At 56.8% G+C, this 25531-nt stretch overlaps 2 protein-coding genes across 5 annotated transcripts; both read left to right on the top strand.

Moving 5' to 3' along the window:
- Window positions 1-6: 6 nt before the first annotated feature.
- On the top strand, window positions 7-9330 carry LGI3 (leucine-rich repeat LGI family, member 3). Of its 2 annotated transcripts, XM_011939816.1 has the most exons (8): window positions 7-193; window positions 1062-1133; window positions 1870-1941; window positions 2288-2359; window positions 2462-2533; window positions 4481-4650; window positions 4828-4992; window positions 7153-9330. In XM_011939816.1, the coding sequence occupies exons 1-8, from the start codon at window positions 60-62 to the stop codon at window positions 7968-7970; spliced, it is 1575 nt and encodes a 524-aa protein (XP_011795206.1). In that variant the 5' UTR covers window positions 7-59; the 3' UTR covers window positions 7971-9330. The 2 variants fall into 2 exon arrangements, with proteins under 2 accessions (XP_011795206.1, XP_011795207.1); XM_011939817.1 differs by lacking the exon at window positions 2288-2359.
- Window positions 9331-14556: 5226 nt separating this feature from the next.
- Window positions 14557-18288, top strand: REEP4 (receptor accessory protein 4). Of its 3 annotated transcripts, XM_011939812.1 has the most exons (9): window positions 14580-14623; window positions 14849-15056; window positions 15813-15885; window positions 16261-16337; window positions 16427-16547; window positions 16990-17103; window positions 17457-17592; window positions 17722-17876; window positions 17962-18288. In XM_011939812.1, exons 2-9 carry the CDS (start codon window positions 15025-15027, stop codon window positions 18025-18027), a joined length of 774 nt encoding a protein of 257 aa, XP_011795202.1. In that variant the 5' UTR covers window positions 14580-14623; window positions 14849-15024; the 3' UTR covers window positions 18028-18288. The 3 variants fall into 3 exon arrangements, with proteins under 3 accessions (XP_011795200.1, XP_011795203.1, XP_011795202.1); XM_011939810.1 differs by having other exon boundaries at window positions 14557-15056; XM_011939813.1 differs by lacking the exon at window positions 17722-17876 and having other exon boundaries at window positions 14557-15056.
- The last annotated feature ends 7243 nt before the right edge of the window (window positions 18289-25531 follow it).

Below are 25531 nucleotides of genomic sequence, written 5' to 3'. Positions count from 1 at the left end.
GGGCCAGGCGGGGCCCGGTGCCGGGGCTGCTGGCGCTCTCCGCGCTCGGCTTCTGCCTCATGCTGCAAGTCAGCGCTAAGAGGCCCCCCAAGACGCCCCCCTGCCCGCCCAGCTGCTCCTGCACCAGGGACACCGCCTTCTGCGTGGATTCAAAGGCAGTGCCCAGGAACCTGCCCTCGGAGGTCATCTCCCTGTGAGTGTCCAGCCCCGGCCTTGCGGGTGGGGAGGGAGAGGAGGCCGAGGACAGCTCTGGGAGAGGACAGGAGAACCCTCGCTCCCCATCTTCAGAGTGTGGGGACCAGGGGGGCTGCAGGGGTCCTCAGGGCTGGAGAGTCCAGGCACCAGTCGGGCAGGGAGTTCTGCAGCTTTGCAGCCTCAGCGGCCATGGGTGGGGAAAGCAGGAGTTCACCACCAAGAATGAATCATCACCACCACGAGCGTCAGTGAGACCTACTGTGTGCTGGGCTCCAGACTTGGGGGGGTTGCTTACACGAGCATGTGGACCCCTGCCTGTGATGTCACACCAAGGGCAGGAGAGTGGCAGCCAGGGCAGGTGGGAATGAGCTGTGCCCTCCCAGCACCCTGGCATGGGGCACACGCTTGCCACTGACCAGCCACTTGGCACCCAGCCCGGCCAGCCTGTCACTTGCAACAGCCAGCCTCTGGGGCTCCCCTTGTCTGTGGGACCAGAGAGGTTGTGAAGTCCTTGGGGACCAGGATGCCAGCCCCCACCCCCATGCCCCATCTTTCAACAGCACCCAGCCCATTGTGGGTGTTTGGATGATGATGGTAATGGTGTGGGTGATGGAACCTTTTCTTGCGTGAGAGGCAAGCTGAGCCTGGGGCCATGGGTGCCCCAAGAGGCAATAGGGGAGGACCGTGGTGAAGGCAGGCAGTGAGTTTGGGAGGAGAAGGGAAAGACACAGGTGGGGGCCAAGGTCGGTGAAATGGGGCGTTTCCAGGGCAAGTGAGTACAAAAGCCTCTGCCGTCGGTGTTCACCTCTCCCTGCCTCAGCGCAGGCCCTGCAGACCCCGCAGTACTGACTCGGGTGTCCCCGCAGGACCCTGGTGAGCGCCGCCTTCTCAGAGATCCAGGACGGAGCCTTCTCCCACCTCCCGCTGCTGCAGTTCTTGTACGGACAGGGCCTTGTGGAAGGGTCGGGGGAGCTGTGGGGATGGTAGCAGGGAACAGATCCTGGGCTGGGGAGGCGGAGAGTGGACAGAAGCAGCCTCTGGAGACAAAGATGCAGGTGTCCCTTGCGTTTGTGCTGATAGGATGTACCCAAAAGGTGGGGCAGCCTGGAGTCAGGGGAGTCGGGGCAGCAGGAGGACAGCTAGGGATGGCACAGAGAAGCCAAGCACGGGGGATCCGGGGATGGGCTTGGCGCCTCTGGAGACCCAAGAGAACTGGGTGCGATAACCTGGGCTAGTGCCTAAGGTGGGCACTGTGGGACCATCTTAGAGACAGGTGACCCCAGGAATCACGGATCCCAGAAAGAGCTGGGGGCTGAAAGAAAGGGATGGCAGGAGTGTCTCCAACTCTACAAGATGCCATCCATGAGGGACAGTTGTCCATGATGGGCTGGAGTGGGACAGAATGAGGGTGGGGGAGAGGGAGAGGAGATGCCACTGGGGAGGGCCAGGAGCTGGCTTGACAAGAGAACTCTGCCTCCGCCCATGTTTAGGAGCCAACAGGGACCCTGGGAGCTTCTGGGGCCAGAACAGGTGGCCCAGGGATTCCCTATGGGGTCCCTAGGGGTGGCAGCAGGGCAGCCAGGTCTTGGGGAAGCCCAGGGCTGAGGCAGTGGGCTGGGGGCTGGGGCAGCAGGCACACCCTTGGAAGCTCTAATTCCACCTTTGTCTCTGCAGGTTACTCAACTCCAACAAGTTTACACTGATTGGAGACAACGCCTTCACAGGACTGTCGCACCTGCAGTATCTGTGTGTGGGAGGGAAAGGGGCAATGGGAAAGAACAAGGGAGGGGGACCCCAGGCCTGGGAGGCTGAGGGACTGGGTAGGGATTGGATGAGAATGCCATGGGAGGGGGAGGTGATGGGAGGTGAGAGCCCTTGCATCCCATGATGGCAGGACCCGAGCAGAAGGTCGTTTCATTCGTTTTGCCTCTACCCTACCTGATGCCCTATCCCTATGGCTTGATGATGCCAGACTCCATTTGGAAACCTGTCTTGGGGACATGGGCTGAAATCTAGGCTGGGGCATAGGGTGAGTGCTGCTGGGGGTCTGGCATCCTGTGTGACCACTGAGGCAAGTTCCCGCTTTCCCCAGCTTCATTGAGAACAATGACATCTGGACACTATCCAAGTTCACCTTCCGAGGACTCAAGTCCTTGACTCACCTGTGAGTACGTCACACATATACACATTGTACCAAAGCCCCACCTCTCCTGTGGCCTTTGGCCTTGGTCATGATCTTCAGATGACCTAGGGGTCTCTCTTGCAGCTCGCTGGCCAACAATAACCTGCAGACACTGCCCAGAGACATCTTTCGGCCCCTGGACATCCTGAATGACTTGTAAGGCCCAAGTCCTACCTCTTCCAACAGTGCCACAGAGGGTGCATCCCTGGAGGGAGTGGTGTGGGAGTCAGAACTGGGATGGTCATAAGGTCTTGAGAAGCTGGGAGGGCTTGGGTCTGGGGGCCCCTGAGAAGGTGAGGAGGTGGAGTTAGATATAGATGGTAGCCTTACAAATTGGATTTTTTCTCAAAGTGCGCCTGAGACACCATGTGTGTATGTTTTTTGTTTGTTTGTTTTGTTTTTTGGTTTTTTTTTTTTTTTTAGATGGAGTCTCACTCTGTCACCCAGGCTGGAGTACAGTGGCACAATCTTGGCTCACTGAAACCTCCACCTCTTGGGTTCAAGTGATTCACCCTCAGCCTTCTGAGTAGCTGGGACTACAGGTGTGCGCCACCACACCTGGCTAATTTTTTTGTATTTTTAGTAGAGATGGGGTTTCACCATGTTGGCCAGGCTGTTCTCAAACTCCTAACCTTGTGATCTGCCAACCTCGGCCTCCCGAAGTGCTGGGATTACAGGCGTGAGCCACCATGCCCGGCCAAAAATGTGCTTTTCAAGGCTGGGCATGGTGGCTCACGCTTGTAATCCCAGCACTTTGGGAGGCCAAGGAGGGCGAATCACCTGAGGTCAGGAGTTTCAGACCAGCCTGGCCAACATGGTGAAACCCCATCTGTACTAAAAATACAATAATTATCTGGGTGTGGTGGCAGGTCCTGTAATCTGGGCTACTTGGAAGGTTGAGGCAGGAGAATCACTTGAACCTAGGAAACAGAGGTTGCAGTGAGCCAAGATCGTGCCATTGCACTCCAGCCTGGGCAACAAAAGCAAAACTCAGCCTCAAAAAATTAAAACAAAAACAAAAAACAAAAAAATGCACTTTTTAAAAAAAAATTATTTTTTTTTAGTCAGAGTCTTGCTCTGTCACCCAGGCTGGAGTTCAGTAGTGCCGTCTCAGGTCACAGCAACCTCTGTCTCCCAGGTTCAAGTAATTCTGCTTCAGCTTCCTGAGTAGCTAGGATTACAGGCATGCACCACCACACCTGGCTAATATTTGTATTTTTAATAGAGACGGGGTGTCTCCATGTTGGTCAGGCTGGTCTTGAACTCCCAACCTCAGGTGACCCGCTCGCCTCTGCCTCCCAAAGTGCTGGGATTACAGGCGTGAGCCACTGTACCCGGCCAACATGTGTTTTTTTTTTTTTGAGACGGAGTCTCGCTCTGTTGCCCAGGCTGGAGTGCAATGGCGTGATCTCAGCTCACTGCAATCTCTGCCTTCCAGGTTCAAGTGATTCTCCTGCCTCAGCTTCCCAAGTAGCTGGGACCACAGGTGTGTGCCATCACACCTGAGTAATTTTTGTATTTTTAGTAGAGATGGGATTTCACCATGTTGGCCAGGTTGGTCTCAAACTCTTGACCTTGTGATCCACCCGCCTCAGCCTCCCAAAGTGCTGGGATTACAGGTGTGAGCCACCACACCCAGCCTGTGCTTTTTAAATTTATATTTGATTGGACTCCACATTAAAGTCCAATCAGGGGGAGGAGAGTTTGAAAGTTTTGAGTAAGTAGTATATAGCATATAGTAGTATATAGCATAGCCACACTCATTTATCATTATTTATAAGAAAATAAAAGCCTTGGATTGTGGGAGGCTTAGAGGAGCAGGGATGCAACGTACTGCTGTTCAGGTTGCATACTGCAAAAGCCAACCTGGCCAAAAAGGTCAGCAAGGGCTGAAACTGACTCCATATTCTGCTGGCCAAGCCTGTGTCCATGGGGCTGCATCCAGCCAGAGGAAAACTTTTCTCTAATCAATACGAAGATGCATGTGAAAGACTCGCAGCAGCCTTGACCAGCTCTATTTCTGAAAACCTGGAGGGCCTGGGTGGACAGAGCCCTGAGAGCCTGTCTCTCTCTGTGCCTTCCTCCTCTGCCCTCATGATGTAGGGACCTGCGGGGCAACTCACTCAACTGCGACTGCAAGGTGAAGTGGTTGGTAGAGTGGCTGGCACACACCAACACCACGGTGGCGCCCATCTATTGCGCCAGCCCTCCCCGCTTCCAGGAGCACAAGGTGCAGGACCTGCCGCTGCGGGAGTTCGACTGCATCACTACGGGTAGGAGGTGCCCCTGCCTTGGGTGTCAGTCCACGTCTACCCCAAGGCAGCTTTACAGGTGTGAAACCCCCCACCCTGCCCCACGACACCCAGTGGCAGCAGTAAAGCAACCACCATCACCCAAGCAGCCCTTCCCTTCTCCCTCTGGTCTTCAGTAACACACCTCTCATCTTGCAGATTTCGTGCTGTACCAGACCCTGTCCTTCCCAGCAGTGTCGGCTGAGCCCTTTCTCTACTCCAGTGACCTCTATTTGGCTCTGGCCCAGCCAGGTGTCAGTGCCTGCACCATCCTGAAGTGGGACTATGTCGAGCGGCAGCTTCGAGACTATGACAGAATCCCAGGTACCTGGTTCTGCTGGCCCTTGCCAGGGGGAGGGGGGAGTGGACTCCGTCATTCAACCCCATTGAGTTCCTGTAGTCAGAGGAATAGATGAGACATACCGTCTGCCCACAAGAACTTTCCAGTCTTTGGGAGGAGACCAATATATACACAGATAACATCCATATGATAGGCAGGTGTTAAGAGGGAGATATGAACACGATGCTCTAGCAGCACAAAGGACAAGCCTACTCTGGGCAATCAGGGAAGGCTTCCTGGTGGAGGGGGAATACCTAAGCTGAGTCTTGAAGGAGAGAGGAAAGGGAGGACTCAGAGGTGATCCCCAGGTTTCTGGCTTACATAATTAGATGGACCGGGAAATGAGGAGGAGACAGGAGTGACTATCGAGCAGTTTTGGATCTACTGAGTTTGAACTGAGTCTTGAAAGCTGAAGGAGACTTAGCTAGGAGCAAAAAAAAGTGGAAAGAGTGTTTTGGCAGAGGGAACAGCATGAACAAAGTCAAGGAGGTGTGCAATAACTTAGTATGTGACTGTGTGTATGTGTGCAAATCATAAGCAGCTTGTATGACAAGGGATAAGGTTCAAGGTGGGGAGTGGCAACCAGATATTCATGCATACCAACTCATTGACAGGGTTTAGGCAGAATGTGTGATCCAGTGTGCATTTTAGAAAGCTTCTTGCATGGAAAAAGGCTAGGTGTGGGGCCAGACATGAGGGCAGAACAGCAGGGGGATATGTGCCTGTCTGCTAGAGAGGTGCTGGAGCCTAGACACGAGACAGTAGCAGTGGGGATGGAGGGAGATATTTAGAAAGAAGGGTTAAACTGACACCAGATAAAATAGAAAACTTACATTGCCCTGTCTCCATTAAGGAGCTTGAAGTCAGTATTAAAGAAAAAAACAAAAACAAAACACCTTCCCCTAAAAAAACCTCCTGGCCCAGAGAGCTCCCCTGGTGAACGCTATCAAACATTTAAGGAGGAACTAACACCAATCTACATACACACTATTAGAAAGTAGAAGGGAAGGCTGTCGGGACTTGAGGACTGATCAGGGAAGGGTGAGTGGGGGAGAGAAAGGTGTTAGGGATGACTGCCAGGTTTCTGGATTGGGAGACTAGTGGAGCCACAGCTGAAATCAAGAACAGAGGAGGAGGAGGGCAGGCTCAGCGATGGGTATGGAGCTCAATTGTGAGTTGTGAGTCGTGACTGAGTCTGAGGTGCTTGTGTGGGTATGTGGGCCAGGAGAGTCTGAGGGAGGATTAGGAGCTGGGGTGTGGCATGGGGATCATTAGCATCTGGGCAGGGCAAACCAAGCTCCAAAGAAGGGATTTAGGCAGTGACTGCCAGAGCCTGAGGCTCTACACAAATTTCTCTTGGGGGAAAGGTGGGGTTGTAGTGAGAAGGAAAGAGGGGTGAATTGGGGATATCAAAGTGGAGATGCTGGGCAGCAGCTGGAGACCCCAGGACAGGTGAGCAGTGTGTGGTTTGATGTGCCTGGTGCCCGAGAAGGGCTCCGATGAAGCTGATTGTGAGTACGGGTGCACATGGGCATGCATTCTTGTACATAAAAGCCCTTTCAAAAGTGAGAACTCTTGGGAGGATGTGTTCTCATGCGCTGTGATGCAAACAGCAAGGTGTCTTGGGCATACCTAAGATTCCTCTCCCCTCTGTGGATCCACTCAAATTCTTCCTCCCTTCCCTGCCTGGCCACTGCCAGTGGGGTAGCTTTGGGCAAGTCACTTGCTCTATCTGAGCCTCAGTTTCTTTCTGTGTGAAACGGACCAAAGCACAGGGTCCTTTCCAGAGTGATGAACATGTGCTCACATTCAGCACAGTGACTGCACACAATAAAAATTCAATAACTGACATTATGGTTAAGCAACGAGTTACTATCGAGGGACACCTATTTTGTGCTGTATCAGCTTATATTTGAACCCTAGGGGTATGGGCGGAACAAGGGTGATACTAAAACTGGTTATTAGCCGTGAAACAACTGGAAAGCATTGAGCGCTTAGTGGATGAACTTCAGTGTGGGTGGAATGGTATAGTGCAGAGTCTTAGTCCTGGCCCAAGGTTGGAAGGGACTGGCCTTCTCCACGGGGGTGGGATGGAGTGGGAGCTGCCAGCCTGCCTGATGCTGCCTGCCCCTGTCCTGGCACAGCCCCCTCTGCAGTGCACTGCAAGCCGATGGTGGTGGACAGCCAGCTGTATGTGGTCGTGGCCCAGCTGTTTGGCGGCTCTTACATTTACCACTGGGATCCCAACACCACGCGCTTCACAAAGCTGCAGGACATTGACCCACAGCGTGTGCGCAAGCCTAATGACCTAGAAGCCTTCCGCATCGACGGCGACTGGTACTTTGCCGTGGCCGACAGTTCCAAGGCAGGCGCCACCAGCCTCTACCGCTGGCACCAGAATGGCTTCTACTCCCACCAGGCGCTGCACCCCTGGCACCGCGACACCGACCTGGAGTTTGTGGATGGCGAGGGCAAGCCACGGCTGATTGTGTCCAGCAGCTCCCAGGCACCGGTCATCTATCAGTGGAGTCGCACCCAGAAGCAGTTTGTGGCCCAGGGTGAGGTGACTCAGGTACCTGATGCCCAAGCTGTGAAACACTTTCGTGCCGGCCGTGACAGTTACCTGTGCCTCAGCCGTTACATCGGTGACTCCAAGATCCTGCGCTGGGAGGGTACCCGCTTCTCGGAGGTGCAGGCCCTGCCCTCCCGGGGCTCGCTGGCCCTGCAGCCCTTCCTTGTGGGTGGCCGCCGCTACCTGGTGCTGGGCAGCGATTTCTCCTTCACCCAGATCTACCAGTGGGATGAAGGACGACAGAAGTTTGTACGGTTCCAGGAGCTGGCTGTACAGGCTCCTCGGGCCTTTTGCTACATGCCTGCTGGGGATGCCCAGCTACTCCTGGCCCCCAGTTTCAAGGGACAGACGCTGGTTTATAGACACATTGTGGTGGATCTCAGTGCCTAGGGGGGTGCCGAGGCCTCTGGGCTCCTCAGGGTGGCCACTGGAGGATGGGTGGGCTCCTCAGGGTGAGCACCACGTGTGCCCGTGTGAAGACGCGAGGCCAACCTACATCCATGCCCTTGCATCTGCACATGCCCAGTGTGCACAGGCACACCCCGTGGATTGGCCCAGGAGTACATGCATCATCACTGCAATCAGCATGAACACCAGGCACCCTGGGACACCTAGCGCCCAGTTCCTGTGACTCCAACCATAGCCCCCGCTCCTCTGCAGCCTTCCCCACATTCTGCCCCCTGTCTTATGCGTATGAGTGGTGCAGGGTGCTGGGAGCGAGGGGGCCGCACCCTCCTGTCCTTGTGTTTCTCCTCCTGCCCCTGTGGTTTTTCCTGTTGGTGCTCCAGGCATTGTTTACCTGCTCTTGCTCCCCACTCTAGCCCACAGCCATATCTGTCATGCTTCCCCAGGGGCACTCACCCCTGCCCAAACCTGTCTGCATGCTCACATGGACGCGGACAGACACACTCAGTTACACACTCACACGCCCGGTCTGCACTCGGTGTCTGTCTGTAAACATGTCAGGACACGTGTGCATACAAGCAGATTCAGCACTGCCTACCAGGCTCTCCTGTTACCTTGCCTCTCTGCTTGGAGGGGGCCCCCTTTGCTCACCCCCAGCGTGCCCCCCCCCCCGGAACTGATAAGGATGAGAATGGTGGTGCCAGCTTCTGAGGGCCTGCTTGGCCTCCTGGGGGCAAAGCCCCTCTGCCCGAAGCAATAACAACAGCAGCAAAAGCAGCCCCGGGGAGCTGCCAGGGGTGTCTGTCTCTGTTCTCCTTGGCGTTTCCTTCATGGCCCTGAATCCCAGCTCACCCACGGATGGAAGACCCCCCCCCCCACTTCAACTGAAAGCCTTTCTGCCTCCCTGTGGCTGTTGCTTTCTCAGACTTGGACTGTCCCCTGGTTCACCTTGTCTTTGGGATGTGGCCTCCGAGCTGGGCAGACTCCTTGGGTGGATTAGAGAGCTGGCCGAGCTACAAGCACCTGAGCTACCTGCAAGGGTGCCCAGAGTGGAGCTTGGCCTGAGGGCATGTTGCAGCCCTGGCCCCCCCAGTCCACAGAGGCCCCCAGGAACACTGCCTTTCAGCGGACGGGGTGGGGACTGGTGGGAGGGGCCCCACGAGCCTAGCTTCTGCTGCCCTCTGCTGTCTGCTGAGATGCCAAGCTAGTGGAGAGGGAGTGGGCTGGGGTGGCCCTGCCCTGTGCCCAAATGGTGTGATGCTCCTTGTGGCAGGATACCAGGGTACTGGGGGGCAATGCTATGATTCACTTGCTTCAAATAAAAAGCTCCCTCCCCATAACCGGCTTTCAGGTGTCATCAAAATGTTTCATTGAAAATGGAGCCTGGCCCTGCCTGCCCTGCCGCCCACGGGGAGCCTGGCCATGGCTTCCAGACCTTCTTCCTCCTGGCTCCCTTCTTTCTGAGACGTGGGCATCCCCAAGGTCAGCTGGGGCTGGGGTCAGGAGTTCCCAGGGATGACACTCTGGTGCTGGCGTGATGAGTCTCCAGCACCTGGGGCTGACTCACAGCTAGTGTTCCTTCCTGGAGATTACAGTCCGGGCACCCACGAAGACTTGAGTCTGTCCTGCCATCAGGCCAACTCCAACCAGCGGGGCTGAGGATGATCTCAGCAGTCCCTCTTCTTTTATCCCGATCCCTGTTCCTCCACTGGGCAAATGTCTGTCATTGCCACCACATCCACCCAGATGAGACCTGGGAGTCCTAGGTGACATCTGGATCTCTCTTCTCCCATATTTCATAAGCCACCAAGTCCTCTCCATTCTTTGTCCCAAAGGTTTGCTAGATGGGCACTTTTTTGTTTTGCTCTTTCCCAGCTCAAAGCTTTGTCCAAACCCTCCTCGTCGCCCATTGTCTTGGGTCACTTGCCAGCCCCCGCCAACCTGCTTCTCAGTCTGAATTTTTTTTTTTTTTTTTTAGTTGAGTTTCGCTCTTGTTGCCCAGGCTGGAGTGCAATGGCGCAATCTCGGCTCACCACAACCTCTGCTTCCCAGGTTCAAGCGATTCTCCTGCCTCAGCCTCCCAAGTAGCTGGGGTTACAGGAATGCACCACCATACCCGGCTACTTTTTTTGTGTTTTTAGTAGAGATGGGGTTTCTCCATGTTGGTCAGGTTGGTCTCGAACTCCTGACCTCAGGCGATCTGCCGGCCTCGGCCTGCCAAAGTGCTGGGATTATAGGCATGAGCCACTGGCCTGGCCTTTTTTTTTTTTTTTTTTTTTTTTTTTGAGATAGAGTTTCTCTCTTGTTACCCAGGCTGGAGTAAGGTGGCCCTGTCTTGGCTCACTGCAACCTCTGCCTCCCAGGTTCAAGAGATTCTCCTGCCTCAGCCTCTCGAGTAGCTAGGACTACCACCACGCCCAGTTAATTTTTGTATTTTTAGTAGAGATGGAGTTTCACCATGTTGGCCAGACTGGTGTTGAACTCCCGACCTCAGGTGATCCGCCCGTCTCGGCCTCCCAAAGTGCTGAGATTTTAGATGTGAGGCACCACGCTCGGCCATCGGTCTGATCTTTCTAACACACATGTTCCTCCTGTTCTCCCCTGCTCAGGAACCTGCCTTGGCTTCCTGCTCAACAAGCCCATGAGCCTCTGCCCAACATGAAGATCTCCTGTGACCTGGTCCCACTGTACACACCCAAGCCCTGTGGGCAGTCAGGGTCCCTCAACAGCTCCATGAGTGGAGTTGAGAGAGCCTAAGACCATCAGATGGGGGATGGGTGGGGTCAGTGCTCAGGGTGTCAGTGCAAGTAATGGGGTCTCGGGGACAGCACGCTGAATGGCAAAACAGGTGTTGTCGAGCGGCTGGGACCCCTCTTCTCCTCTTCCCCCGTGGGCTTGAGTAAACGGAATCCTGTTGTGGCCTTGTGTGGTTTGGTGATAGTGCAAGGGACAGGAGATGGAAACGGGGCAAATGATAGATCCTTGGGCAGGGGTGCTTGCTGTGTGACCCTGGGCAGGTCAAATCCCTTCTCTGGGTCTCCAGGTTTTCATTTGTCCTTCAGAGCCCCTTTCAGCTCTCGCATGTCACAAAACCCCCTTCATTTCTCTGTCTTCAGTGAGCACCTGTGAGCAGCTGGGCGCAGAGGATTGGGTCATAGTCAGAGAGCCCAGGGAGCTCACAGCCAGCCCAGAGAGTGGAGAACTGGAAACAGTGGGGTCTGGAGCCTGCATAACATGGGTGGAATTCTGGCTCAGTCCCTTCCCATGGTGTGAGATTTCAAGCAAGTCAGCTGATTTCCCTGAGCTTCAATTTCTCCTTCTGTGAAGCAGATTTAAAAACTCCACTTCATGGGTTCTTGATTCTGCCAGCCGGGTGAAACCAGCTAGTAACACTCAGCCACGTTACTTAGTCTATTTGTGCCTCGGTTTTTCTTATTTATAAAATGAGTGTACTCGTGATACCTACCTGACAGGGTTTGTTTGTTTTTTTCAGCTTAGGCTGGAGTGCAGTAGTGTGATCTTGGCTCACTGCAACCTCCGCCTCCTAGGTTCAATTAATTGTCCTGCCTCAGCCTCCCAAGTAGCTGGGACTACAGAAGCATGCCCCCTGCCTGGCTAATTTTCATATTTTTAGTAGAGATGGGGTTTCACCATGTTCGCCAGGCTGGTCTTAAACTCCTGACCTCAATGATCTGCCCTCCTCGGCCTCCCAAAGTGTTGGGATTACAGGCATGAGCCACTGTGCCCTACCCTGACAGGGTTATTTCTCATGAGAGTGAAATGCATTAGTATATGTAAGTCCATTGGTGTAGTGTTTTGCCTTGGTCTATAGGAATATATGAAAACAGAAGTGGCTCAGAGAAGGGTGTTTTGTGCAACAGGAGGAGGTGGATCTTTGGAGAGAACTGTCTGTGCGTGAGGGTTCCTCACCCATCCTCAGTCTCGGAGCCCTTGTGCCCCATATCTTACCTGTAGCCTCTGACCTGGCCTCCTCGCCCCCAGCAATAGGTGACTTACCTGCTTTCCACCTCCTCAAACATGCTCTTAGCTTAGCAGGCACCTCCATCATCCTGGGGAGGCCTGTCCTTCTTTTCCAAACGGGAAACGAGCCCTTCTCCTGTGCTTGGGAGAGGTTGCCAGGGAAAGTGGGTTAAGTCTCCCAGACATGCTGGCACTCTGCTGCCCAGTAAAAAGATAAATATCACTTTGACAGCTGCTGCCCCGGGGGGGAGCTCTTCTGATGGGTGGGAGGCACTTTCCTCCCTTGGCCTGAGCGCCCAGCTTTCTGTGTGTGCCTGCTGGGTCACTTGCCCTGGGGCTTGTCCACGTCCAGAGTGCTGCTTAGCAACCCAGTAGAACTGGGTGACTGTGTCAACAGCTAAGGACCAAAGGCTGCAAGAGGCAAGGTCCACTCACTCTGCCAAGACCAGGGATGGTGACACTCCTCGGCTGCCAGCCTCTTGCCCTCCATGCTGAGCCTTGCTGTCAGTGCAGACCTCTGACATCTCTTCTCTTAGATTTCCCAAGCACAGGCATTGGGACCAGGTGTCTTCATACGTGAGACCATTCCAGCTGAGTGGGCTTTGGGTGAGCCCAGGGAACGTTTCCCAGCAAATGGGGGTAGACAGAAGCCTGTGATGCTGATGCTAAGGTCAGGCATGTGGCCCCAGAAGGCAGCCAGTGGGGAAGGGACAGTTCTGCAGCACGCACCAAAGGACCCGAGGCTCACATGTGCAGTGACCTCCTGAGTCATGGATGTCCCTTTCCTCCTGAGCTGCTCCCCTCTTCAGTCACACCTTTCCTCCTTCAGGGAGACCCAGGACACTTTTCACCTAGAGAACCATGTCTGTGCCTAAAGATGGACAGGGGCTGGGGCCTTCCTTAGGGGTTCCTCTAGTCCTTGGCCTTTTTTTTTGTTTTTTTGAGACGGAGTCTCGCTCTGTCGCCTAGGCTGGAGTGCAGTGGCCGGATCTCAGCTCACTGCAAGCTCCGCCTCCCGGGTTTACACCATTCTCCTGCCTCAGCCTCCCGAGTAGCTGGGACTACAGGTGCCCGCCACCTCGCCCGGCTAGTTTTTTGTATTTTTTAGTAGAGACCGGCTTTCACCGTGTTAGCCAGGATGGTCTCGATCTCCTGGCCCCGTGATCTGCCCGTCTCGGCCTCCCAGAGTGCTGGGATTACAGGCTTGAGCCACCGCGCCCGGCCTCCCTTGGCCTTTTTGGTTATTCCAATGTGTGTGTGTAAGGGGGGCAGGCAAATGTGAGGGGGTGGTTAAGAGAGGAGAGGGAGACATGGGGCCTGGGGGAGTTTCTGCTGTGGGCTGGTTTCACTGCTAGCTCTCACACCCAGCAATACCAATAAAACTGATGATAATAATTAAGACCATATAATCACCATGTGTTTATTTATCCCCCAGAAGCCTCCTTTCCCTGGCCCCATGATTACCTATTCCATCCTTATGATAGCTGATGGGCGTTAACTGTGGCTCCAATAAAAAGCAGTAACTGCCTGTGTTTCCACCCCCACATGCCCGGACAGCTTTGCTCCCACCCTTTGCAGGGTGGGGGGACACGATTTTCAGAGGGAACAACAGAGGCAGTAAGCTGAAGATGTCAAAAAGAATGAAACCTTACAGAGCAAGTAGTAGAAGCAGCAACGTTTGCCTTCTTTTCTAGAGCCTTCTCCCTTCTTCCTGGTGTCTGCCTCCCGCCCAGAGAAACTTCTCCGGTTCCACGACCCTCTACAGGACCACTCAGCCTGCAGCTGCTGATCTCTCAGAAGACTGATGGAGCCAAGCATGTAGCCACCAGCTGGAAATAAATACCACTGGGTGATACCGGGAGAGTTACTTTTCACCACTGAGCGTCCTATTTCCTACATGGTAAAAAGGATGTTTGCAAAGACTAAGACCTTGCATGCAAACGTGCATTACAAAATGGCAATGGTTGATACTACTATTAAGGGCCCAGTGATATTTGTGTATTTGGCTCAGAGGAATAGGTGGAATTTCAAACTTCTGCTGAAGAAGGAGTGTGGGAGCTGGAAGCTCTACCCAGAATGCCTCAAATCATCGCGGTCAGCCTGCCCCGGAGTCAGGGCTCTGGAAAGGCATCCCAGAGGGAAGGGAACCCCTGAAACCTGCGGGGGCGAAGAGTCCCTCAGGTTCCCTCTCCCCCCACGCCTCCCCCCTTTCCCTCCTGGACCCACTGGTGTGAGACCCGGACTTGGGGGCGCTCAGCCAAGCTTCCTGCCTGAGCCTGCAGAGATCCTCCCCTCTACCCCACCAACCGCATCTCATGCCTTTACCCATTTCACAGAGGGGAAAATGAGGCGAGAGGGAAAGACACCGGGAAAAGCCAGTTAAGGGTCGCGAAAACTCTGGAGTCCAGATTTTCTTTGTGTGCCGACCGCCACACGCCCCCTGCTTTTTCGTTACAGCTTCCCACGCTCTAATCTTTCCGATTGGGAAGGTGACTCCACTGTGGGACCCACGCGCGAGTCCCGCGGCACATCGCCCCTTTAAGGGACCGGCCTCTCGCCTCCCTGACCTCGCCCCGCCCCCTCCGCAGCCACACTGCGCCTGCGTGGCGAGCCGGAGCCCTGGGGTTGGGCAGAACTCGGTTCCGTGCAACTTTCAAGTGAGTTGCAAACTCCGCCCTGCAGGCCGGTGCTGGTGGCCCGGCGCGCTGGAACCGCGGCGACCCGCTCCAGCGCGGGACCAACAGCAAGGGCCGAGCGCCGGATTCTCCGCGGCAGGAAGGGCGGGTGGGAGCTGTAACTATCCCGGCCGCGGGGCGCGCCCGCTCCCAAGTCGGCTTCCTCCCCGCCGGGGCCGCTTTGCCTCGGGTCTCCCCATTCTCCAGGTCCCCTGAACTGCACAGTCGGAGGCCGTGGGCGGCGGGCTCTGCCTCCGCCAAGGGACAGCCGGATCGTCCCTCTGCTTCCCGCAACTGCCCTGATCCCCCCCGTTCCAGCCCTTGAGTGAACGTCCTTCTGAGCCGCTTCCTGGGGTTCTCCCCACGTCCCCAAGGCCGGCAAGATGGTGTCCTGGATGATCTGTCGCCTGGTGGTGTGAGTATGGCCGCCCTCAGACCTCCTCTACCGCGGGGTGCCGTCCCGCCCCTGTGGTGGAAGCTGTGGAAGTCTATGGGAGGGGGAACTTTCTGAGCTCCACCCTCCAGCACTCCATACCAGGGTTAACGGACCTGTGGGCTTGCACGCGGTGTCTGGGGTACCGCCCACTCCCCGCCCCACCAAGCCTCGTTGGCTGAGGACGACCCCTGCCACAGGCCACACACACTGCAAACAGATGCCTGGGGCCAAGGGCCACAGGCCTACTTTGCTGCCCCTTGGCAAACACTAGGTGATATGGCACGTTGTGGGTGGAGAATCCAGGTGCCTGCTTGCCATCTGAGCGGTCACATGACTTACCATCCTGCTCCTCACCTTTGAGTACGCCAACACCTGGCTCCCATAGCACCGTCTGCAGCCCGGCAGTGCCAGGTCTGGTGACCCTGGGCCTGATTGCATGCCCATGGGAGGGGACACCTAGGTCTGGTGTTCTCACCTACTTCGTGGAGTGGCTGTCCTCTTGCTCCATCACGCACCCATGGGCCACTGGCGCAGGCCTGGGCAGGCTTGGATGTTTGTAAACAGCAGGGTGGGGAGGTGGCTTCCAGGGCTCTGACTCAGGCACAGGTTGTACAAGCCAAGCGAGAAAAACAGGGCGGGTACTGCCACCTTGCACCCCAGTAGGGGGAAATGGCCACCTGGCAAGGTGGGAGTGGGGCGTAGTGCCCCTCACATTCCCCATGGCTGCTCTTCCAGGCTGGTGTTTGGGATGCTGTGTCCAGCTTATGCTTCCTATAAGGCTGTGAAGACCAAGAACATTCGTGAATATGTGAGCGTGGGGGTTTGGGTGTGTGTAGTAGGACTTGGTGGGGGGGGAGGGTCTGAGCTGGCTTCTCCCTCCTCCAGGGACAAGGTCATGTGGCACATCCTGAGTGGACTGGGGAGGGAGAGAGAATGGGCCCTGTTCAATAGGGTGTAGACAGAGGGCAGGCCACTGGGGTGCCTGTGGAAGACCTCGTGGGTGAAGCTTGTTGGAGGCGGGCATAGGAATGAGCCGCAGTTTCTCAGAGCTCCTGTCCAGCCATGCATGGGGGAAAGCAGCTGTGCAGCCGGACAGGCTCCCTGGAACCTCTGGGCTAGACTGGCCCGGGTTGGGAGTTGGTGCTGCCAGCCCCATGCTGACCTCTGCGCTCTCACCCTACAGGTGCGGTGGATGATGTACTGGATTGTTTTTGCACTCTTCATGGCAGCAGAGATCGTTACAGACATTTTTATCTCCTGGTATGGACACAGGGTCCGCAAACCATGGGTCAGGGGTGGCCCCCCCCAGCCCTGCTCCTTGGCTCACCCTGCCCCCTGCGCTGTGACAGGTTCCCTTTCTACTATGAGATCAAGATGGCCTTTGTGCTGTGGCTGCTCTCACCCTACACCAAAGGCGCCAGCCTGCTTTACCGCAAGTTTGTCCACCCGTCCCTGTCCCGCCATGAGAAGGTACCCCAGGGGGAGGCGGGAAGGGAGGCTTAGGGGTGGGTGTGAGGGAAAGAGCCCTGGACCTGGGATTTAGGATGCTGGGGATACCAGAGTTCTATCCCAGTCCTGCTGCTGTTGAGGTGCAGGACCTTGACAGGGCCCAGCCTACCTCATCTTCTGGGATAATCAGGTGGGGTGCACATGAATGACCTTTGAGGATGGAAGTTGGTTTGGGGGTAGTGGTGGCAGCAGCTGGAGCATGGCCTGTCACTGAGGTGTGAATGGGTGGCGGCCCTGCTCTTGGTGTGTGTCTGTGGCCCAGATTTGTGGCTCTGGGCACCAGGTGGGGCTGGGCTGGGCTGGGCTGGGCTGGGTGGTGCCACAATCAGTGGCTTCTCAGAATCTGCAGAGGAAGAGGGACTCTGGCTGTCCACCTGAGCTCTCCTCCCCATCGGGTCCACAGGAGATCGATGCGTACATCGTGCAGGCCAAGGAGCGCAGCTACGAGACCGTGCTCACCTTCGGGAAGCGGGGCCTCAACATTGCCGCCTCGGCTGCTGTGCAGGCTGCCACCAAGGTGCTCCAGGCCCCCAGCCCTCCAGCAGCCCCCATCCCACCGCTAAGGCCCTTTGGGCTCATTCAGCTCCTCTGCCAGGGAGCCCAGAGATGGCAGCTGGGGAGCAGGGGTGAGAAGGTGACAGGGGATATTGGCAGAAGCGTGGAACTGGAGTCAAACCTTCCTTCCTGGCTCTGGCACTGAGCGTGAGCAGCAGCTCCTGCTCTCTGACTTTGGTTTCCTGTTGGTGCCACATTGGCGCGGGGCCAGAAGCTTGCTAAGCAGTTTTCACTTCTGCGTCTCAGCCCCAGTGATTAGCTGGTTGGCCGATTTCCCTGGGCAGTCTCCCCACTGAAGCCTCTTCCCCCTTACAGAGTCAGGGGGCGCTGGCCGGCAGGCTGCGGAGCTTCTCCATGCAGGACCTGCGCTCCATCCCCGACGTGCCTGCCCCTGCCTACCAGGACCCCCTCTACCTGGAGGACCAGGTGTCCCACCGGAGGCCACCCATTGGTGAGCGGGCAGAGGGACCCAGAGCCATGCCAGGAGGGATGACTTCCTTCACTCGCACCATGGCTTCTCCCCAGGCTCGAGGAAGGGCTGGCCTGGCCGCAGGCTTCCAGCTTCACCTCCTCCACACAGGGTACCGGGCTGGGGGCCTGCAGGACAGTGACACCGAGGATGAGTGTTGGTCGGATTCTGAGGCAGTCCCCCGGGCACCAGCCCGGCCCCGAGAGAAGCCCCTAATCCGTAGCCAGAGCCTGCGTGTGGTCAAGAGGAAGCCACCAGTGCGGGAGGTGAGTGTGGGAGGACGGCAGGAGGGAGGAGGGCTCTGCTGGCTGGTGCTCCCCACACCCTCATGTTGTGCCTCCTCTCTCCCAGGGCACCTCGCGCTCCCTGAAGGTTCGGACGAGGAAAAAGACTGTGCCCTCAGACATGGACAGCTAGGGTCTGCTGCATCTGGCCCCTTCTTACCTCATGCCCTGCAGGGCTCCAGGGCTATTGGAGCAACCTTTGGCAGCACATCTGGCCTGCCAGCACCAACTGCCTGGGCCCCGCCCTCCTGACTCCCCGACTCCTGCTGATGGTCAAGGGCCAGAAGCAGATGCTTCCAAGGCCACATGCACCCACAATGTACCAAAGCAGGCTGGGCCCAGGGTTCTATTTATTGCCTTGCTCTGCCCTCTCCCTTCCCCAGTTGTGGGACAATGAAACTAAACGTCCACTTGGGTGTGTTCATTCCTTCCTGTCCTTCAAAGTACTTGATAGCCTTTCATAAGGCCTGGCACGTGTGTCCTGGTTGTGTGTGTGTGTTGGTGAGTGAGGTCAGGTTTGCCAATGTTTTCATAAATAAATACATAAAGGGGTTCTGTTTCTCCTGATTCTTACTCCCATTGCTCACATCACTCCCTTGAAATTGAACAGCCCAGTCCCAGCCTAGGTCTAAGGCTGAAGGAGCCCAGTCCTCTGGAGGAGAGAGAACCATTGACAGAGCGTTGCGATGCAGCACATGATCTCACGAAGGAGCTCTTGGGGAGCTTTGAGAGCATTGATGGGAAAGTGGGGACCAGTCCAGAGGATGGGTCAGAACCCGAAACTTCAGTTAGGCAGAAGTTAGGCCTTGGCAGGAAGGTGCAGCTGTAGAGAAACCAGTGGGAGCACAGGCAGGAGGGGCTTGGGGCAGCACGTTATTCCCATAGGGAGGTCGAAGCTAGGCAGAGGAGGCCTGGGGAGGAGTGTCTCCTCCAGGAGCCTTGAAGAAGGAGACCCCTGGGGCAGCTCTGGGGACATTTAGTTCTGTAAACTCTCAGGAAACAGCAGGGGCACCATTGCACCTCTGAGGAGTGGCCACGAGAGGGCAGCAGTGGCCAGGATCTGGGCTGCCCCCCCGGCTTCCAGGTCAAGGAGGGTGGGGTTGGGAGACTGGCCAGAGCCTCACCCTGCCGGGCCTGGTGGAATTCAGAAGGCCTCCAGTGGCCCTGCCTGCTGCTTGTGGTCACTGGTCCTTGGCCTGCCCCATCCAAGGAGTCTCCTCTGCTCTCCTGAGACCGAGGCTCTGCCTGGCTGGCTCCACTCCAACTCCTCCGATCCCTGAGGCAACTGGGGTACCCAGCTCTGCCCTCTCCTGCCCCTGATGCTGGTCTCGCCACGATGCCCAGGGTGCACCCCTCTGCCACTGCCGCACCTGCTCCTCCTCCCTGCTTTTGATTAAGCAAAGAGGTGGGTGAGAGTGTGGGATGAGAAGAGGGGAAACAGGGTGGTAACCTGGAGTGGCCCCACAGACTGGATTAACTCTTGGTGTGGGGATTATCGGGGTTTTATTTGGGGGAGGCTCTTAATCTGCTGCAGTGATTTAGCTTCTCACATACGGGGGCTCACTGGCGTCCAACATGGCCTGCCTTTGCATCGTGGGGTTGTCTTATCTCCTCATTAATTCATTCAAAAATGAATATTGAGCCTCGAGCAGGTACCAGACATGTTGCCAGACACTGCAGGGATGCAGGGAGTAGTAACGGCTGGCACCCAGAGTGTGGCTGCCCACGCAGGCGCTGCTCTAAGCCCCTGGCATATATTAATTTAATTCTCATAACGATCTTGTGGGGGGCGGGTACATACTAGTCTTATAGTCTCCATTTTACAAACAGGAAAACAGGCACAGAGAGGGCAAGTGATTTGCCCAAGGTCACAAAGCTAGTAGGTAGCAGAAGGGCTTGGAATCAGGCAGTCTGCCTCCAGAGTCTGTGCACTTAATCACTAAGCAGTACCAGAGTGAAGGAGATGATTCTTGCTTGGGAGGCAAGGACACAGAGACTAACACGTTGGAATATTTGCTGTGTGCCTGACCTTGTACTGGGCGTTTTACAGAGATGATTTCCTTGAATCCTCCCAACAAGCCTACCAAGTAGGGACTAGATCCATTTTTAAAAACAGGTTCTTACTGAATTGCCCAGGCTAGAATACAGTGGAACGATCATAGTACACTGCAGCCTCGAACTCCCGGACTCAAGGGATCCTCCCACCTCAGCCTCCTGAGTAGCTTGGACTACAGGCACTCTCCATCACACCTGGCTAATTACCGTATTTTTTTTGGTAAAGACAGGGTCTCCCTATGTTGCCCAGGCTGTTCTTGAACTCTGGGGCTTGAGTGATCCACCTGCATTGAACTCTGAAACTGCTGGGATTACAGTCATGAGCCACCGCACCCACAGGGCTATATCCATTTTACAGATGAAAAACCGAGGCTTGGAGAGCCACAACAACTTGTGTACCATTGTGCTGCTTGTGAGCTGGGGGCCCTGACTCCTGATGCACCTCTGCCTGGGTGTTGCGTTGATAGAGGCGGGCTGGCAGGATCCATGTACTCAAATCGAGGGAACAAAACCAGAGGGACTGGCCGGGCACAGTGGCTCGCACCTGTAATCCCAGCACTTTGGGAGGTGGAGGCAGGTGGCTCACGAGGTCAGGAAATCGAGACTACGGTGAAACCCCGTCTCTATTAAAAATACAAAACATTAGCTGGGCACGGTGGCGGGTGCCTGTAGCCCCAGCTACTCGGGAGGCTGAGGCAGGAGAATGGCGTGAACCCGGGAGGCAGAGCTTACAGTGAGCTGAGATCACGCCATTGCACTCCAGCCTGGGCAACAGAGCAAGACTCCATCTCAAAAAAAAAAAAAAAAAAAGAAAAACAAAAACAAAAAACAAACAAACAAAGAAAAAACCAGAAGGGCACCAGGCACAGTGGCTCACCCCTGTAATCCTGGCACTTTGGAAGGCTGAGGCGGACGGATCACCTGAGGTCAGGAGTTCGAGACCAGCTGGCCAACATGATAAAACCCTGTCTCTACTAAAAATACAAAAATTAGCTGGGCAAGGTGGCACGTGCCTGTAATGCCAGTTACTCAGGAGGCTGAGGCACAGGAATTGCTTGAGCCGGGGAGGCAGAGGTTGCAGTGAGCCGAGATTGAGCCACTGCACTCCAGCCTGAGCTACACAGCAAGACTCCGTCTCCAAAAAATAAATAAATAAATAAATAACCCAGAAAGGCATGTGATGAATGGCAAAACAAAACAGTGAAAGAAAACAGAGTTGGGGAGAGGCCTGAAGTTGTGGGGTGGTGAGGGAGATTTCACTGGGGCGGGGGCTTCACTTGCCCTCCCCTCCTAGGATGGGTGCTTGGAGAGGGCCACAGGGCTACCAAGCCCCTTGGCGGAGCTCATGATGCCTTCTCTTCGCCTTCTCATCAGACTGTCTGGTGGTTCCGTGTGGCCCTATGCATACTGGCCTCTGACATGCTCTTCCTCCACCATCCAACTGTGTCCCATTTCTACTTGCCCTTTGAACCCCACTCAGACATCGCCTCCCCAGGAAGCCCTCTGCAAGCATTCCCTCACCTCAGAGTGGTTTGCTGTCTGGACCACACCACCTCTGTTCTTGCACAGACTTCTGTTTTTGCCTTGAGCACGTTGCCTTTTCTCCCCCACTGTGTTGTGACTTCATAAAGAACAGACGTATTTTACACACTGTTGTAGCTCAGCCTGGAACAAATGGTCTAACCACAGTGAAATATTTTTGTAAGTTCGTGACTGGATGGTGAAGTCCTGCTCATTCTCTGACCTTCTCCATGAAGTTCCCCTGACTTCCCCAGGGCGGGACTAGAAGCATCTTGTAATCATTCATGAACAAGCCCAACACCCCCAGCGCCCAGCACAGGGCCAGCACCTAAGACACCTGGAGGGGTTTTGCTGGTGAAAGAACAAATGCGCCAAGTGACCATAAGTTCTGGGTAGGGGAGGCTGGGGGTGGGGGTGGGGGTGGGATGGCCTGTGATTTCTGCCTTTGTGCTCTGCATCACCTGGGGCCTACCACTAAGCCTGAACATGCCAAGGCCCCTAGAACACGGGTTTGGTGAACGGCTGCCTGCAGTTGTATGAAGTCCAACACATGCTGGGGACAGAGAGGAAGGAGCCAGAAGTCCAAGTTCTGGGGCATTTCTGGGTGAGCACACATGTGACCTGGAGGCTCAGGGCATGGTTGTCAACTGGGCTTCCCTGAGAGCCAGCCCTGCCTCTCTGAGAACCCCTGAGACCTCACCTTTGCCCAGCATGGTTGTACACTGGAGGAGATTACTGTCTCACCCTCCACCTCCTCTGGCCTGGCCTCTCTAGGAGGAGTAGGCTGCGTGCCAGCCTGCCTAAGCACCCCCAACCCTCTCCTCCCCCACCAGACAGTGGACCATCAGCAGGATCAGGGCTGGTGGGGACATAAAGCTGCCACAGCCAGCCCCCTTAGAGCTGCATACCTCCGTTGGGTCCTGGCCCCTGCCCCACTCCGTTCGTGCCCTGGTCTCACTCCTCCCCTCCCCTGCAGCTTGTCTGCTTTTGAGGGGCTCCTCTATATCCATCCTGGTTTCTGGGTGCAGATGGCCCTTTGTTCTTGCCCCTCTCTTCCCTCTCCTCTCCACCCACTGCCATCCCTTGGCCCTTCCAGGTGGCTCCGTTCCCTCTCTGCCTCTTCAGCCCCCATCACTGTCCCTCTCGGCCTGGGGCCCTCCGTGTCCTGGTCCCCTTCCCCATCTCCAGCCTCCATGTGTGCCGCATGCATTGTCTGTATTTTTAGCCACCGCTGATTAGCCTCTAGTTCTGACACAGTCCTGGCCCAAGCTGGATCGGGGCTGGTTGGCACTGCCCTCCACCTTGAGGGGGTTGAGGAGGTGGCACCCAGGCTCTGGCTCCATCCTCTACCCAGCATCAGGGACCAGGGGTTTCAAGAGCTGGGTAGGGGCAGATGCCTGGGCAGGAGGATTCTCTGCTGCTGGAGAAATCCTGGGGGCCGCAGTTGGTGTTTCCAGGTAGGCACAAAGGTCCCAGGGCAGAGTGGAGCTGGCTTCCTCTTCCTTGGTGGGTAGCTTGTGGGGGTAACCTGGAGGGGAGGGGAGCTGGGGGGAGGAGGAAGCGCACTGGGAGGTGCAGACTGAGAAGAGGAATTAGGTCAGGGATGTAGGTGGGTGGGCGAGAGGGGAGGGTGGCATCTGCTTCGGAGCTTCCTCCGGGTTCCAAACGCATCTCCACACTTCCCTTCCCCTCCTCCCCACCCCCTGCCCCTACCCCCACGGGTCCCCGGAGAATCTGCCTGGTATTTCCCCTCCCCCACCCCCCCAGGCATTGCCACAGGGTGGGGGTGGGGTGGGGGGAGGCCAGCCTCAGCTGTCTGAAGGATGGAGGGGCTGGGGAAGCAGGGCTAGGTGCCCAGACGGCCGCGTGTGTGGGAGGGGATGTCCTCAGATGCCCTCCACCCGGCAGTCCCCGCTCTGACGTGGGTGCCCCCCCTCTCCCCGCCCGGATTAGTGGCAGCTTGGCCTGACTCTCCGGGGCTCCTTCCCCCCACCCCCGCCTGCTGCCCTCCCCTGGGCCGGGGGCTGCTCTGCCCAGGGGGCAGTGTGCTTGCCCAGGTAAGGGGCTCCGGGGATGGCATGAGGGCCGCCGGCTCGTGAGTGCTGCTGTGCCCGTCAGCATGAGCGTATGTCAGTGAGCGAGTGTGTGTCAGCGCGCCAGGGGTCGGTGAGGGGCTGGGGCTCGGTCCACGGACGGCTGGGGGTGCTGGTCAGCTTGCCTCTGTCCACGGGTCTGGCACTGTGTCCACGCGCCGTGTGGCTTTCCTTCTGTGTTTGTGTCTTGTGTGTGTCTCCTCAGCTCTGCTCCGTCTTCAGGCACAGAACAGCCGGCTACAAGGACTCTGTGGGCCTGTGGCATGGGCCCCAAAGCGGGATGGGCAGCTGGGCGAGGGTGGGGAAGAGGTCCTTCCTTCCACCCCGCAAGTCCCCACGAGCCCCTGGGCTTTTCAGCAGCCTGTCTCCAAGAGCCCTGCTGCTCTAGTCCAGGGACTGTGGCCTGACAAAGCAGACATGGCAACTGGGGTAGGGGGGTATCCGCCCCACACCCCTGGGATAGTCCCCAACCCCTTTGGGGATGTGAGCGATAGGCTTTCAGGGTTCTGAACAGCACAGGCTCCCATCTTGGCCTCTTCCAGGCCCCAAGCCGCAGGAATCTCCCCCTGGCGCTCCCACAAGCTTCGGCTGCTGAGGAGGGAGGCCAGAGGACACAGATGGGGGACCACAGGCACACCCCAGTCCCTCACCTTCACCCCTGGAGCCCGCCTGGAAGTGGGAGGCCGGGCCTCAGAGCCTGGGGCCTCCAGTCCATGTTAGACCCTCTACAAGCATCTGCCCTGGCACACTCAGGTCCCAGCCACCCTCAGGGGAACTGGGGAGGAAGGGAGTGTTACTCAGTCATGTAAACAACCCCTACCAGCCTGCCTTCCCACAGAACTGGCCTCTGCGGGGAGGCCAGGGGCAGGGTGAATCAATGCCAACACAGCCCAGGTCTGGCCCAGTGCCCACTCCTTTAGGCCCGCGCTCCCCAGGACCCCCACTCTTCTCAATTGGTAGAAGGCTCTAGGCCTTGCTCATCCCTTAGGAGGAAGGCTCCTGGCTCTTCAGGGCTTCCCTCTGCGGGGATGGTGGTGTGACTTGGGACCAAGCTAGAGGCATCCAGAACCCATCGCTTCCATGGGATGGAAAAGAGGGAGTGCAGCTTCTGTCCCAGGCAGGCTGAGGATGGCTTCCTCAGGGAGCCAGGGTAGCTGAGGGTGGGAGGTGGGTGCCTGAGGGGAAGGGAAGCGCCCGTTGGGCGTGTGGGTTTCTGTGTGAGTCTGAATCTGTCTGTGTGTGTTTGAATCTGTCTGTTTGTGTCTGCACTGGAACCACCCCCGCAGCGGAGCCGGGATGCTTCCTCGGGTGGAGGGTGCCCTGCTTTTCCATTTCCTCTCCTCCTCTCTGTGCTCTCCCGGGAGCCACTCCCATGGGCGCCTCTCCAGCCCCTGGCCTGGAAGCACCAGGAACCCTGGGGATGGGGCAGACACTCACAGCCCGAGGTCTGGAGCCGGTGTGGGAGCTCATCTGGGCCCATGACCTCTCCAGACATTTGGAGAGATCAAGGCCCTTAGACCAGGGACAGACCCGAGCCCAGGCCCTCCCAGAGGTCCTAGGCCGCAACTCTTTGTGCCCTTGGGCTCTGGAAGGGGTTTGGGAAAGGTTTGGGGTGGAAGATGGCAAAGAGCGGCTTGACCAGGTGAGGATGAGGCAGGGCAGACACAGGCCAGTGGGGCGTGCCATGTGCCAGAGCTGGAGAGGACCAGGAGCCAGTGGCCCGGCAGGCACAGCACGGCTGGCGTGGGCCAGAGCGCCCATCACTGACCCGTGAGAACTCGTCTGCCCCTGCCAGCTCTGGCACTGCCCCCTCCCAGCCACCCCGCCCTAGCACCCTGGGGGGCACCCCGCCCCACCGTGGCCTGGTCCGGCCCCTCCCGCCCTTTGCTCCAGTTCCCGGGCTTGGCACCTATAGTGGGGGTGCCGCCCGCCTGCCAGGCTCCGGGGCCGGGCCCACGGGAGGGTGGG

Source organism: Colobus angolensis, unplaced genomic scaffold (assembly GCF_000951035.1).
Source record: "Colobus angolensis palliatus isolate OR3802 unplaced genomic scaffold, Cang.pa_1.0 Scaffold184, whole genome shotgun sequence".
Lineage (NCBI taxonomy): Eukaryota > Metazoa > Chordata > Mammalia > Primates > Cercopithecidae > Colobus > Colobus angolensis.
The sequence above is the reverse complement of the archived record's forward strand: the minus strand, read 5'-3'. Positions and strand labels throughout refer to the sequence as shown.